At 41.6% G+C, this 16,151-nt stretch overlaps 1 protein-coding gene across 1 annotated transcript; it reads right to left on the bottom strand.

Moving 5' to 3' along the window:
* Positions 1-10,491: 10,491 nt before the first annotated feature.
* Positions 10,492-12,462, bottom strand: LOC115797128 (type-2 ice-structuring protein-like). The gene is made up of 6 exons (XM_030753608.1): positions 12,349-12,462; positions 12,235-12,270; positions 11,724-11,839; positions 11,461-11,595; positions 11,046-11,157; positions 10,492-10,825 (listed from the first exon to the last, which is right to left on the bottom strand). The coding sequence occupies exons 1-6, from the start codon at positions 12,407-12,409 to the stop codon at positions 10,758-10,760; spliced, it is 528 nt and encodes a 175-aa protein (XP_030609468.1). The 5' UTR covers positions 12,410-12,462; the 3' UTR covers positions 10,492-10,757.
* Between the last annotated feature and the right edge of the window lie 3,689 nt (positions 12,463-16,151).

Genomic DNA, 16,151 nt, shown 5'->3' with positions numbered 1-16,151 from the left:
GCCACCGCACGAAGAAAAGGGAGAGAGAGATCCAGGCCTCGTCCGACACCCAGAAAGCTCTTCCCGACAACTGAAGCACACACTAAAAACCTGGCCTGCATAACAGGCCATGCAGAAAACTTAATTTACTATATAGGAATCATTACAAGAACAGAATACACTCTTTCTGCCTCCTTGTGAGAAGAGAAAGGAAAGGAAAATGGCGGCAGCTTTTTTCCTCTCGCGGCTAACATCGTTTGCAATGAAACGCACACTTAAATCTTAACATAAGCTATACACATATTCACGTTTGGTTATGCACATTAACTCAAAACACAACGTTATCATTAAAGCGATCAGTTTTCCACTTTTACCGATTAACTTCAGGGTCTCGTTTACTCCATTTGCTCGTCTAAAACACACTTTTCTCAAATACAAAAGAAACATCATGAAACTCACCAAAACTTCTCTGGTTATTGTTCTTAGGCTCTCAATAGTCACTGATTTCCCTTTGGATCAGAAAACCTCCGTATTTCCAGGGAAAATGTTCTCGATCCACACAGCTACATCACCTCTCTGGTATCGCTAACTGTTTTTTCCTCCAACACTACGCTCACAGGAAGAGGGGGGAAGGGCACGTTAAAGGGGCATACCCACAACTCACTTTTTGTTTGGTGAGCTTAATACTAATGTTTCAACCTTCTTTTACAAGTTATCTGCAACATAAATTATATAATTAAAACTTAATATTTAATGTAATTTAGTGTGACGATTTTCTATTGCATTACTGCAATATTTGTAACCTGGGTTACATAGCGCACTTACAGAATAGATCCGAGCTCAGATGGGAGACAGTGGCGCTAAAAGTGGGTATGCACTATATGCAGTGCATAGGGGCGCCGCACAAGAGGGGGTCGCCAAAACGATGCAACCAAATTATTTATCTAGTCGCATTTTCTGTATTTAACAGCTGTGCATGTGATATGATCAGTAACAGAGGAACAGCGCTGATTAGGCACCCCTGTGCTCCTTCACCTCCCCTCCTCCTGCCCCCCCCCCCCCCCCCCCCCCCCAAAAAAAAAAAAAAAGTAATTGTGTCCGCATACACCTCTGAAAGTAGCTGCGGTCCTAATGGGAGACGTACCAAAGGCATACCCCAGATTTTGCAAGTGTGAAATATGTGCTCACCATGCTGATTTAGTTCAACATGTTAATGCAGAGAAGCACACACACACATACACAAAAAAACTGTGCACCCTTCTCTTCTATGAGGCTAAGAACCATGGGTTTTGCTGCTCCAAAACACAATGAGACAAAACAAAGAAGTGAGCTATACTACTACAGAGCTATACTGTTTAAAAGCGGCCTCAGGTTTACACAGTGTTGTGGGTTGCCAGTTGGGCTTCTTTTGGGCTTGTTTTCATAGAGCTGGCAACACTGTTTTCAAACCCCCGCTGGTTTTCGCCGCTGAGTGGAAGTTAAGCAGTTATAATTCACTCAGATGATCTCTAACAGCTGATGTTTGGTTTGTTTCAGTGTTTCATTTGTTCCTCAGCAAATCGGTATGGCTGAAATTTAAATTAAGTATCATAATGTTTATTAAACATTTTTAATTAAACATTAAAGTCTCACTTGTTATAGTTGGAAATTAATCATTCACTCAGCTGTATTCCTTGATGTTGAAATGTGTTATGCTTGTTTTAACAGCTTATTTTGAATTAAAGATTTAAAAGTAAACCACAAAAAGGAGAAAAAGTTCGTTCTCCATTCAACCAGCTGCTTTTACACAGCTGTGTTTCGCACTGTCACGGTTGCTAGGTGACATGAGCTAGGCAGAGGTGAGGGCAGGTGACGCTGATATGAAGGTTAGACCGTCCAATTTCACAGCTGCTCACTTCCGGCCTTTGCGGTCTTCATGGGCTGCGAAAGGACCCGGTGAGCTGGGTCCTTCGAAGGATGCGGCCCCTGAATTTGGACACAGCTACGGAGACGGAAGAGACTACGCTGGTGGATGGGAAATTTCAATACAAGAAACTTCCAGGTGGAAGTACAAACAAAAATGCTGAGTTTGCTTATCACAGGAGCACTTCCACCCTTCGTTGGTCTGTGTAGTAGACTGGTGGGAAAATAAACAAGATTTTGAAGTTTAAGCTTATGTATATTGATTCATTCATCAACCAAACTTAAATCAGTATTTCTCATGTTAAATACTGAAATGTGATTAAAATGCGATTAATTTCGATTAATTAATTACAAAGCTTCTAATTAACTAGATTAATTTTTTTAATCGAGTCCCACCCCTAATATATATATGATGTGTGTGTATGTGCATATTGGTTTATAAATAATAAAAAACAAATTCAAACTTGTGCCTCACAATTTGTTTCTCTTAATTGAATTCCCTTTAGTTGAGGTTATTAGCATGGCATGAATATCACAGAAATAGTAATTAAAAATCATTTTTATTACTGGGTTATTATTTATTAGGGAGGGGCTTACCCAGGCCTGTCTTTATAAAGATCAATGGGGGACAGATCTACAACCAATCACACGTGAGTAATGAATTGTGATGTCATTTTTTTTCATCCAATGACTGAGAAGCCACGTGGGTCTGTTGCTGCTGCTTCGGCTTGCAGCGCTGCTATTCATAGTCGTTAACATCTCCCGCCTGCTGGCTCCCCTGTACCTCTACCCCCCGCTGCTCCTGGTGGTATGTAAACGACCATATCCGTCTCAGGTGAACGCAAATACGCATCCCCATAAGCTTTCAAAAGCTGTCGTTTACTAGTGGTGCCCGCGTCAGTATACAGGGACGAAAATCACTCTTTTCGTGCAGTGATCATGTGTCCACACCAAGAAGAGGTGGAGGAGAGGAGAACCAGCAATGACAGGATGAGGTCGGCAATATCTGCACAAGCCAGGGGCGGGGCCCCAGGACCCCCCCATACATACGCATAAGGACAAAGGCACCATGAGACACACTCATCCACTCATCAACCCATCTTCCAATGCGTGGGCGAAGAAGTTCCCCCAGAGCAGTGATTCTCAAATCCAAGCCTCGAGGTCCAGTGTCCTGCAGGTTTTAAATGTGTCCCTGATCCAACACACCTGAATCAAATGGCTGAATTACCTCCTTAGTATGCAGTCAAGTTCTCCAGAGTCCTAAAACCTCCACATCTAAAACCTGAAGGACACCAGCCCTCCAGCCCTAAACAACCTCTGCCCCGGGTTGGGTGCAGGAAACAGGAGTGTGAAAAGCCCTTATTGACTTGAGGATTTTTTTCCCCCTTAACACTAGGATGACCGTGATAGGATAGCTGCTCTGGATTCCAAGATGGCGCCACTGTGTACGGGCTGCCGTCAGCTGTTCTGTGTATTGTTTGCTGTCGCTCTGTTCCTGGTAGTCATCTGCCCAGATGTCTCCGCTTTGATCACCTACGATCGGCAGACACTTCTAAACCTCCAGTTTGTTTTGGTACCAGCATATACTGTAAAGAAAAACTCAACGATTTTTCCTCCACACCTATCGGATGTACCTGAGAATTTGCGCCGGCTGCCCAGTGCTCTGGTCCCCAACAAACGCCAGAGGAGACGCGGAAAGCGGGGAGGTATCGCGGTGCGGGTCAAAACTTACCTGAGACTCCTGGGTTTGTCTGTTCATTACCCCCTGGATGGTGGTCTTTGCCGCCTCAAGGCTGTTGGGCTGCCTGTGGATTTCGGGCGTCGCTGGATCAGGCCGATTGTCCCACCTGTCATCCTGGAGACTCGGCGTCCCTCGTCCTGGCGCAGGATGCGGGATCGTGGAGGCGGCGTAAACCATGCTAACCTTCGCCTGTTGAAGCGGGCCCCGGCCTCAGCTAACAAGGATCTGGACATCCGAATGGCCCTACTAAATGCTAGATCGTTAGCCAACAAAACTTTCCTTCTCAATGACTTTTTCATCGCACAGCAGTTGGATTTTATGTTTGTGACTGAGACGTGGCTTCATGCTGGTGAGTCTGCACCTTTTTCCGAACTTTTACCTCCCGGCTGTTCTTTCTTCAGCTCCCCGCGGATCTCTGGAAAAGGTGGAGGACTTGCTTCAATATTTAAATGCAGTTTTCGCTGTCGTCAGGTCTCGGCAGACCTGTACGCCAGCTTTGAACTGCAGCTGTTGGAGATAAACTCTTCCCCCTCGGTGCTCTGCGCGGTGATTTACCGACCACCGAAGTGCACGAAGGACTTCATCGGTGACTTTGCTGACTTGCTGACGGGTCTCATACTAAAATATGACCGTATTTTAATTGTTGGCGACTTTAATATTCATGTGTGTTGTGAGAGTGGTCCGCTGGTTAAAGAATTTGCCTCGCTTATTGACTCTTTTAACTTAACACAACTCGTGTGTGGTCCCACTCATGAAAAAGGTCACACACTGGATCTGGTGCTGTCTTATGGACTTAGAGTCTGCATCACAGGGATACGTGACTGTGGTATATCGGACCATTTTCCTGTTTTATTTACAGCAGCGCTCCCCAGCTCTGGGATAAATAGAGTATCCTCTACACGTCGTGTGCGCTTGGTTAACTCTTCATGCGCTGCTGATTTTGCAGCTGCTTTTAAAAACTCTGACTTAAGCAATTTGGATTTTTGCTTGAGCCTGAATACCGAGGACTTCACTAACTCTTTTATATCTGCTTGCACTGCTGTACTGGACTGTATTGCCCCTTTTACAACCAAACGCACCAAACCTTCCTCCCAGCCCTGGCTGGATGAGACAACCCGCGCTCTCAGACGTGAGTGCAGACGCGCTGAGAGAAGGTGGAAAAAGGATAAGCTCCATGTCTCCTTAGAGATCCTGCGTAACTGTTTATTGAAATACCAGAAAGCAGTAAAATATGCAAAGTCTGCTTATTTCTCTAACATTGTTTCAAGTAACAGTCACAGGCCTCATTTTCTTTTTAGTGTTTTTAATTCACTCGCTGATCCTCGCTGTAATGTAAACCAAGCCAAGGTCTGTCCTGCACTGTGCGAAAACTTTAAGAAATTTTTTGTGGAAAAAATTTCTGCCCTCAGGCCTTCATCACCTCAGCCTGAAACAGACTCATCTGCACCTCCTCCCAGCAGAGCTGTCTTTGAGCAGTTTGAGCCTGTCACACTCTCCACACTAAAGGAGGTGATTCAAAATATGAGACCTGTAAACTCTCCCACAGACTGTGTTCCGTCTCGCCTTTTTAAAGAGGCTTTTGATTCAGTGGGACCAACTATCCTCACTCTGATTAACAGTGCGCTTGCATCTGGTTGTGTTCCAGCTGCCTTTAAACATGCAGTTGTACAGCCTCTAATCAAGAAGAAGAACCTTGACCCTGATGTTCTTTCAAATTACAGACCAATTTCTAAATTACCATTTTTATCCAAGGTTCTTGAAAAAGTTGTTTTTAAGCAACTTCAAGCATTTTTAAGTGAACATGGAATGTGGGAAAAGTTTCAGTCAGGTTTTAGAATGCGTCACAGCACAGAGACGGCTCTTTTAAGAGTTTTTAATGATCTGCTTTTAACTGTGGACTCTGGTAGTCCTGCAGTTTTAGTACTTCTAGACCTGTCAGCTGCCTTTGACACTGTGGACCACGAGATCCTTCTATCCCGCCTAGAACATGAAATTGGCATTAAAGGCACGGTTCTGACTTGGTTCAGATCTTATCTTACTGATAGAAGTTTCTCTGTCCATCTAGGAAACTGTTTTTCTACCACAGCAAAGCTTTCTTGTGGAGTGCCTCAGGGGTCCATTCTGGGCCCAATTCTTTTCTCATTGTATATGTTGCCTCTAGGGTCGATTTTTAGGAAACATAATATTTGTTTCCACTGTTTTGGTGACGACATCCAGGTGTATATGCCCATCAAACTGAACAGCAGAGATCCATGGGAACCCCTGCTGAACTGTCTAAGTGACATCAAGTCCTGGATGAGAAACAATTTCCTAAATCTTAATGAAAGCAAAACCGAGGTCATATGCTTTGGTAAATTTGACCCCTCAAGCTACTCCTCTGGCACTCCGAGTCATTTGGCTCCTCACTGTCGTGATGCTGTGAAAAATCTGGGTGTCATTTTAGATAGTAGTTTTAAAATGGAGAAGCAAGTAAGTGCTGTTACCAAAATCAGTTTTTACCAACTCAGAGTTATTGCCAAGGTAAAACCTTATCTCTCGCAGCAGGACCTGGAAAAAGTTATTCATGCTTTTATTACTTCCCGCCTGGACTACTGTAATTCTCTGTACTTTGGCATAGATCAATCATCTGTGCGCCGCCTGCAGGTAGTCCAGAATGCGGCAGCTCGTCTTTTAACCGGTTTAAAAAAGCATGAACACATTACCCCAGTCCTGTCATCCCTTCACTGGCTCCCTGTCCGTTTTAGAATCGATTTTAAGATTTTATTGCTTACTTTTAAAGCCTTAAACGGACTGGCACCTTTGTATCTGTCTGAGCTGCTTCACTGTCACACCCCTGTAAGAGCTCTGAGGTCATCGAACCAGCTGCTCTTACAGAGGCCTAAAACTAGACTAAAACAGAGAGGTGATCGAGCTTTTGCAGCAGCAGCACCAAAGCTATGGAACGATCTACCTCTCCATATCCGCACAGCTCAGACGATACACACATTTAAATCTCTATTAAAAACACATTTCTTTTCCTTGGCATTTGGCTGCAGTGCTACCTCCTTTTAGATGATTGTTTTATGGTATTTTATGGTACTTGTTTTAAACGTTTTAATTTTTAATTTTCTTATGTTATTTATTGTTCTTAATGTTTTTATTTATTTATTTTTATTTTATTATTTTATTTATTTATTTATATATTTTTATTTTTATTTAGTATAGTCCTTGGGGTTACAGATCTTGTACAGCACTTTGGTCAACGTCGTTGTTTTAAATGTGCTTTATAAATAAACTTGACTTGACTTGACTTGACTAGAACTCCCGGAATTTTAGAACTACTAGAACTCCCATAGGCGGTCATTCTGCCATACATTATTTCCTTAAATTTATAATGAATCAATATCATATGTATAAATATGATTCATAATCAATAAAACCATTCAAGAATACATGGATCTGTAATGTTATGAATCAATTGAAGATGCTTGTGGCAAGGAACATCAGTAGCAGAAACATATGTCTGTGTAGATTCTCAGTCAACCAAGTCATGGTTTTCTCAACAGCTCAAAAAAGGTGAGTGGACTTCTGTGGTGGAAAGTTTAGTTCATTGAACAAGAAAGAGTCTACTGCCATAGTTGTCTTTAGAAAATGTATTCTTGCAAGAAGGAATTCAGTCAATACAGAGCACGCAGCAATGTAATGAGGAATTCAATGAAACAAAGGACACCACTGCTGCCAACTCCTTAGCAAGGAAAGTAGCTATTGGCTGTCCTAAAACTCACCAGAAGTCACTATATGACGTCATCACCTAATTTGCACAATTGGTTATTTGCATGTAGTTGCAATTGAAGCTGTAGGAGACAGGAATAATATCTTTGGAGAGACAAAAAGTGAAGAAAAACACCCTAAATATGTTTAGAACTACTAGGGCTGGGCGATATGGACAAAATAATATCTCAATATTTTTTACCTGAATGGTGATATACGAAATATATCTTGATATTTTTTTCTTCCCAAAGGTATAAACAAAAAGGCACTTCTGAGTCTAAGCTACATGTCCAAAATGTCACACAGACACTTTTATTAACATTCAGCTGTAGATGTACAGGAGAAATTGCTCAAACATAAACCAATGACATATTTAATTAATAATGCTTAATATTTAATTAATAAATTAATGCTTTTTTCCTCCATAACATAAGGTTCACAGCCGTGCTATTAAAATGTAAACAGAAAAGATACAGAAATATATAACACAGCAAATGGCTGACTGATTCTTTAAAAAACCAGTCTGCAGTGAAGCAGACTTCACCAAAGTGCTTCCTCCTGTGTAAGATAACAAACACATAAACAGACTGAATGAACAAACTTCCATCCTTCAGTCAGCAGGATCTCAGCCAGCTCAGTAAATCCATACGCTGACGTATCACAGCAAAGGGCCCACCCGCTCAATGCGGCGTCGTATCCACCAGCTGCATCACAGGACACAAACCCACTTCAGCTGTTAAAGTCACGTGACTCACGGTACATACCAACAGCCAGGTACTCTTGGGGGTCCGGGCGATGCCAAAGCATCTGAACAGACGCAGTATGAAGGCTGTATGTACACAAAACACGGCGATAGTGGAGGATTTAAGTTTAACAAAAAACTCTCCAAAAGTTGCTGACGTCACCACGAAAACTTGCTAAATTTGTCGCTAGTCGCTTTTTGGAAAAAAACTCACTAGGGGGGTCTGAAAAACCGCTAAATCTAGCGACAAAGTCGCCAAGTTGGCAACACTGAACGACTCAGACCTTACTTATACAAAATCTTAGAGCATCACATTACATTGTTCCACCCTTCCAGTCATCCTATACAGGTCACACACAGTTCAGAAAGATATATGCAGCAGTTTGGACAAACATGTCTTGTAGCACCATCACGAAGTAATGAGCGCACAACGTAGAGTCATAAAACAGGGTTTATTCTGGTCTTGACAACCCGTGAGAACTGCTCACGACAGAAGAGAACAACATAAATAACACCGTATCAAAACTGATTCTTGTACTTTGTGTCAATCAGTCAACAAAGACATTAGTCACAGAAATAAACATTTAAGGTACACGAACCTTGTGAACTGACATCCAGGAGGGGTTAAATAATCTTTAATGATCTTAGTCTCTTCTTCTCCACCTTCTTTCTTCATTTATCTCTACTTACTACATTTCTTTCTCTCTGTGTGGAGCTAACTGGCAGCTCCAGCTCTCAGATAGCATCTGTGTCGGTAAAACGGGCTCAGGTGGAATCTTAATCTATAAACAAATGTACCTTCTATAGGTTATCACCAGGTGGTGCAAAAGTGTGAGTTTGAACATACAACTCAATGGAACATTAAATGTAAATATTATTACAGCTCTCATTGGTGTTGGAGACAGAGGTACCAGGACAGAAACCACGACCTCTCTGTTAGGGATGTGCAGGGTCAAGAGGTCAAACACCATAAAGCATGAAAAAGGAATAAGCTGAACCCTTGGACATAACAAAATAATCCTCCACAACTTCTTTAATATTTTTTTTGAAGCCGTTTCCCCTCTTATCCAAGAAGCTGCTTCAGGCGGAGAATGTCAGGTATTTAAACCCTAGTGAGAGCTGTCACCTTTGGAGGTGGTCATTGACGTATTATTATTCATGTTTGGGTGTGGGTCATTACTACCAGTGTCAGTGTTTTTAGGTGGAACCACTGTGTAACTGAAGTAAGGTGTGAGGGGGATCTCTAGACTGCACTGTACACTGTTCAGTGATGGTTCTTCACACTGGACATTGATGGCGTCTTTTACTCCTCTTTCAAACTATCCTGCCTTCCCGGTCCAAAATGTCAACGCTGGCATCCTCGACGAGTGTCCTTCATCCTTTAGGTGCAGCAATACAGCTGAGTCTTGCCATGCTGAGGTGGCTCTTCTACATTATGCTATGCCAGTGGGTGTTTAGTTTAGTGGCTGTTTAATGTAGAGGTCCGAGCACTCCTCGCTGCACTGCACAGCATGCACTATGTTGCTTAGCTTGCATATGGGAATTTTGTCCTTGGGGACCCATTTCTTTCTCAGTTATGTACAGACCCAGGCTGAAGCCATAATTATGGATACAAGGCAATAGCTGCAATAGCGCCCCCTACAGAAGCAACTGAAATTTTGTATGGAGGTCCACAAAATTAGTTTCTCTGACCTGCATGAAAATTGATTTTTACATTCTTGACATTATCCTGAACAAAAAAGCCAATGACACCTATATTGAATTTTCTAAGCTGTTGCCATGACGATTGCCCAGATGTCCCATGTTACTCCAATGGGAAATCCTGACTTGGTTTTATATGGAGAGCAAACAATTTGCTTTCCCGTAAATGTGTGCACTTTGGTACAGACATTCTGTACACGATTCCGATCAAAAAAGTCAATCAGACCCATGCCCTATTTTTCACGCTGCAGCCGTGAAGACCACCCCAATGTCAATATCACGTTGCTATGGAGAAACCACAACACTGTTACACGTATTGTGCAATCATTCAAGGTAGAAAACTTCGAGACAGTCAGACAAATAGAAAGATAGATTCAACAGTGTTATCATGTCCATCCTTGCCAAGATTTTCCTCTTTTGCCAGTAGGGATTACATTTGGCAGAAGAAGTGGCTCTCACACTGCTTGAAGGGGGATCTCAGGTGGCTCGCTGGTCTGTTGCAGGCTGTTCACAGGGCAGGTGGTTTGCAGGGAAGGTGGTTCGCAGGTGGAAGGAGCAGCGGCTCTCAGGCAGCTCGCGGGGGGTTAGCCAGGGCTCATACGTGGCGAGGGCCATTTATCGCCGCTTGTGGCTTTAATTTATGTTAAAATTACAAAAAGATTTGTAAAACAACACATTTCAATGCATTCATCTTTTATTTCTGCACAAAAAGACAATTTCACTGTCCAGGAAACAAAGCTAAAAGCATTCTTTTCATACAACACTCTGACTTTTCTTATTAAAGACATGAGCCACCTTCTGTTTCTGATTCTTGTCTCATACTTCCTTAAGTAGCATTACAGCGATAGTACAATAATGAAGGACAAAGGAGATTAAAGCCAATATCTGATACTGATGACACAGAGACATGCCGTCCTGTGTCACTGCTGAGTCCAGGATTCATCACATGTTCTTGGCACAGACAGAAGGTTTCAGAGCATAGCACTCAGTGTCATCCCAGCAATTTCCAACTGGAAGTACAGAAAAAGAGGAAGTCACTGAATGTGTTGAGCAGTTTATAATCAGATTTATAATTTCCTTGTCACAAAACACATTTTTTCATATTGAAAACCACCAACTGATTTGATTAAAAAAAACAGTATCTTATTTCCAGTTAAATGATAGAATATTATTGAATTTGAGTGCATATTTTATTTTATCTTGTATGAGTAGCATCACTTAGACTTGTACCTCCATAATTCATTTGCAAGCAGTGCTGGTGACCTCCATAGTTATCGGGCTCTGCAGGACACCAGTTGGTAAAGTGGACAGTGGTGCCATCACTCCAAAACCAATGGTTGATCTGAAAGAGAGAGAGCAGATTACAGTTAAAAGAATATTGGAGTAGTAAGGATGGAGACTTGAGGAACACCACAATCAAAATGGTCAATAGAAACATAAATTTTCCACTTTAGCAAAATGCCCAGTGAATGTTAGAGTGGAACTACTGATTGGTTTGAAATTGTGAAGGTATTGTTGAATATAGGTATTTTTTAATAAACTTAAGAACAACAGCAAAAAAAATGCATGTAATAAATTGCATGTACACATATTGCATATACAGTATAGTGACTGCATTCTTAGTTGTGTTCAATGACTAAAGTACCCCCTGTGTATCATAGCCACCAATCCAGGTTTCTATGTACTGATGGCTGCCACTCAGTATGAGCCTCTGAAGCTCATGGTACTCCAGGATGTTGTGCACTGATGCAAGGTGACCTCCCAGGGAAATACAGTTTTTCTACAGTGAAGACACAAAAAAAAATTTCAGAATGAAAACATAATGAAGATCCCACTATCTGCCGATTAAATAAATCTTTTATGGAACAAAAATTGAGTCACTGGAGAGTCATTGTACACTGGGATTACCTCAGCTACAGACCAAGTCATGCGTTCTGAAACGTGGTAGAAACAACGGCGATTGAACTCAGACCAACCATCATCACATCCGGAGGACCTCTCTATCAGGTGAGTCGTTGCTGTGTCTAGTAGATAATGTGGAGTCTCCATTCAGTATGTTGAATTTTTATATGTGCGCACACGCATGTGTGTGTGTGTGTGTGTGTGTGTGTGTGTGTGTGTGTGTGTGTGTGTGTGTGTGTGTGTGTGTGTGTATTAAAATACAATAAGCATAATAATTTAACAATAATTTAATATCTAGAATATAACATGAAATCATATCTATGCAGTATAACAAAACAATAAAATTGTACATATATGACAATCCACAATAACAGGACAACATATGCATATTAGAATAATTATAAAATGAGTAATAAGCACATGAAACATTAACACAAACTGTGGTTGTAACCTTCCTCTATTATCTCTGCAGATGACAGTAGAAGAGTATTAAAGTGAAAATCTGAAAGACACTGACCTCTTTCATTGCTTTCAGCCTTTCTCTCTGGAAGAACTATAAAATTAGAGACATCATTTAATTGAGAATTCAATCCTTTTCTGTAATATCATCTGTAGATGGAATAATACTCACCAGCAGATCCAGCCAGAGCCACTATGGTACAAACCAGTGCACACACAGTCAGCATGTTCATGGTTGCAGATGATGAGATGGGAATTAGTGATGCTTCTGTAGGAGACTCGTACAGACTGCAGGTCAGTAAAGAGAAGTCAACTCATTATAAAATGAAGAACGCCTGCCCCTTCTTCCTGCTGTGACATCTTTTTTTTTTTTTTTTTGCTGTCTTTCTGAGAACACAGAAAACTTTAGCAGAAAACAAAATTACTAAGAATCGTAAACTCATGAATTCATAGATACATTCAATGATTTTGTTATACAGTAAAATACTGTAAATACTCCAGAACTCTCCTCTAGACTTTGCTTGCCATTGCACTTGCCACATACACCACTTTAATGGTAATCTTGATGTTGGTGGGTGCCTGGAATTGAAAAACTATATATTGACTGTAAGCAGACATTCAGATGTACGTGTATGCAAAGTTTCTTTTGCAAAACAAATGTTCAAATAGTTTGTTAGCAAAGCCATGACACAACTGTACAAGATACTGTTGTAAGAAACACAACAACTTTAAAAAAAAATGTATTTATTTTTCACAGGACTCTTACCCACTTCAACAGGAGTTAAGAGGATAAGAAGCAGCTAGTTTCTGCTCATCAAATGCACTTGATTAACTGGTCATCAGAAAATGTGACTATGGCTATAAAAGCAGAGGTTTCTGACACTTTTTCTGGTCTGTAGCATTCAAGTGTGTTAAGATAATACCACAGTCACATAACTCCTTTTACCAGCTGCTGAGCTCGAGTCATTATTTGGGCTTATTTTGCCACCATAGATACACTTATATAAAAAGAGATCTCTTAAAATTACTGCTGGTTAGAGTGTTACTAAAAGCTACTGAATCATGGTGTGTACATAGTTTTTACAGGACTGCAGTGAGGGCTGTGAAGTTTTCCTTTCTCACGGATGCTGAGAAAGAAGAGGAGCAAGAACAGGATCCATTATAGAAGGACAGGCCCCTGCACAGCATGTACCACTAGTGCTACTTTCCCACCGCCGAGGTTCCGGAGCTGGAGCAAGTTCCCGTGCCGATCCCAAGGAACCGGCGAAACGATTAAGAATGGGCCCGCGTTCCCACCGCGTTTCTGTGAACCGCTCCTTTACGTATGAGATTGGGCGGATCCTCGTCTGGACACGGAAGCCGAAGCGCACACACGTGGGAGAACACGCTCTCCTTTCTTGTGCTGCAAATACGTTTTACGGTCCAAACCAAACTACTGCAGCATCTGTGTGCAGCACAGAGGGAAACAGACAGCGATTAGAGCAAGACGACAAGTATGCACTTTGTGTCCTTTTATCTGTGATATGAACTGATACAAAGCAGCAAGTTCAGCCTTAGAGCCCAACCTAATTCACAGCCGTGAAAACTGCTTCGCTTTTCTCCTGTAATACACATGTAATATGGTAGAAAACTTGATGTTGAGACGGCAGAGTCACGCCCCTCTGCCGCTTTCGGCACGCGTTCCTGGTTACAGACCAGCTAGTTTGCGGGGCCGGAATTGAACCCGTTTTTCGGCCGAGCACTGAGTGCTTCGGCGGTGGAAAACTCGCCTATCGGTTCAAATTACGGCACGGCCTCCGGAACCCTGTTGGTGGGAAAGAGGCCTAGGTGGGCTTGGTGGGTGGGCTGCTCATTGTCTCTGGCTCTCTCGGGCTCTTGCTCTTTGGCCATGGGTGTGGGGTTATCATCGGGATGTGTGGCCACAGGCCTTCTGTACTCCTTGTGGCCCGGGTCCCCTGGGTCTGTGTCTGTTTATTTATGATAAGTTTGTTTTTGTTTGTGTTTTCCCTGCATTGGCAGGTCTGTCCAGGTTCTCTGTGGTCATCACCTTCATATCAGTTCATATGTAATCAAGTGAATGATGAAGAACTCTTGAACCAAAGTGGACTCTGATCCAGTGAAGCAGGGGGTCTTGGATTTAAATGTGGCTGATGAGGAGGTAGTTGTCTGATTATTTTTTTTTCTCACACTGACTCATTTTGTTTGAAGCATTTCAGTGCAAAAGATCAAATTCAGTGGATTTTTTCCAGCTTATAAAAAAAGTTCTCAGGTGTTTTCCATGTGATTATAAAGAGCTGTGTTCACTGAACAAACCTTCCAGCCTTGTTTGAACTAATAACATTTTCTGTGACTGTTTCCCTGCAGTCATTTTTGGAATTGCTACAAATGATTACATGCAGTCAGAGCCAGTTTAAAGCTGGTGTAGCACCAGTAGCTAACAGCTTTAATATTGATTTATTTTTTAATCCAGTTTTATCTGTGGCTGCTATCGATTGTTGGAGGATCTGCTTGGAAAACATCATCCACTGGAACTGATCATGAAAATATTTGGTAGGACTTAAAGGACCTGACTGTAGGAGCGCAGACCTCTGGGACCACATTCAGTGAGCTGTGAATGTTTTTGTTCTCTCATTAATGTCACTGAGAAACTGACCTAGAAGCAGATTACATGAGTGTCTCAGAGACCTCCTACATTGTGTTAATGAACTGCTGCACTTTGCTCCAGTTCATGAAAGAAAAACTGGAACTTTGTCTTTGTGTCATTTAAAGCTCCAAACAAAATGACAGAAATCTGGACTTTAGTTTTTGAATTAAAATGCTTTAAATCAGAGGACGCTTCACTCCAACTCTTATGTATTTCTGCTCTGCCCTGCGGCCTCCTGTCTTTCTATTCATAGTTAAACTCAAACACACAGTTTGGGGTGTGAGCTGCAGCATTCTGAGTGTGCCTGTGTCAGTGCTTTCTGATTTCTGGTAACAAGGAACTGATGTCCACAGAGCTTCCTGATTGGCAGAGCTGACCTTGAAATTTTCAGTTATTTTCACAAAAATAACTTATTGCTTAACTCAAAGTTATGGATGGTGTTTTTTTTTATTTGGTCCCAGTGGCAGAAACAAATGCCATGCTTCAGGCATCTGCATGTTGTGTTGTTTATTACTTTCACACTTTGGTATCAAATGTTTGTTACAATGATTTTGAATTTTTGTTTTTCTTTGTCTCATAATTATTTCCCCTTATATTTATACTTTTATTGGTCCTTAATTTGTGAATTCACCTTTTTGCTTTTGCTTGTCTGCAGAAACTCTTTCTACGCTTTGTTGTGCGGCTATAATTGATGGAATTATATATTTTATTTCTTTCAATCTCTCTGCCTCTTTACTCTGTTGTTGTTGCACCAAATGAAGGTTCTGTGGGTTTTTTATTTTTGTACAGCTGTTGTGTTATAGAAATTTTAAAATGCAATATACCAGCTGTTCATCTGAATTTAATATTCTTGATATGAAATCACTGACTGAAAGTCAGATAAATCACTGAGTCAGTTTGTCCTCACTGTGTCAGCTGTTTGTTTCTCCTGTAGCTCTTCATCTCACTCAGATTTCTTTCAGCTCCTCAGATGTTGTAAAATATGACCCATCATTGTTAACTGTCCTTAGCTGACCTCAGTTTAATGCACAGTTTTCCTCCAGTCACCTCTTACTGCATTTACAAATACATTCATCTCAGAGGTGTCAGCATCTGACCAGGGATTCAATCCCGCAACTCATTTTGTTCTTGGTTACCCTTAGACACACGCTTTTGGGGTCTGAGGTGGTTAAAATCAGATATTTCATTTGAAACTCTCCACTTCCTGGAGCCCGCCCAAATTTAGGCAGGTTACAAACATGTTTTTACTGTTTGTGGCTGCTTTGTGGCCTTTCTGTGGTATTAAGAGTCATTTACTTCTATGTACCTCCTCCTTCCTGCTCTACAAGCTC

The sequence above is a fragment of the Archocentrus centrarchus genome, chromosome 18, assembly GCF_007364275.1.
Source record: "Archocentrus centrarchus isolate MPI-CPG fArcCen1 chromosome 18, fArcCen1, whole genome shotgun sequence".
NCBI classification, from domain to species: Eukaryota; Metazoa; Chordata; class Actinopteri; order Cichliformes; family Cichlidae; genus Archocentrus; species Archocentrus centrarchus.
Note: the sequence above shows the minus strand (reverse complement) of the source record. Positions and strands in the feature narration are given on the sequence as shown.

Bases quoted from the DNA above. Each gene is read 5' to 3' on its own strand.
- LOC115797128 (XM_030753608.1), bottom strand. From the start codon at position 12,409: ATGAACATGCTGACTGTGTGTGCACTGGTTTGTACCATAGTGGCTCTG. The intron at 11,158-11,460 runs GTACTTTAGTCA...TCTCTCTTTCAG, and splicing joins GTGGCTATGATACACAGGGG to ATCAACCATTGGTTTTGGAG. The intron at 10,826-11,045 runs GTACAAGTCTAA...CTGTACTTCCAG, and splicing joins CTTGCAAATGAATTATGGAG to TTGGAAATTGCTGGGATGAC.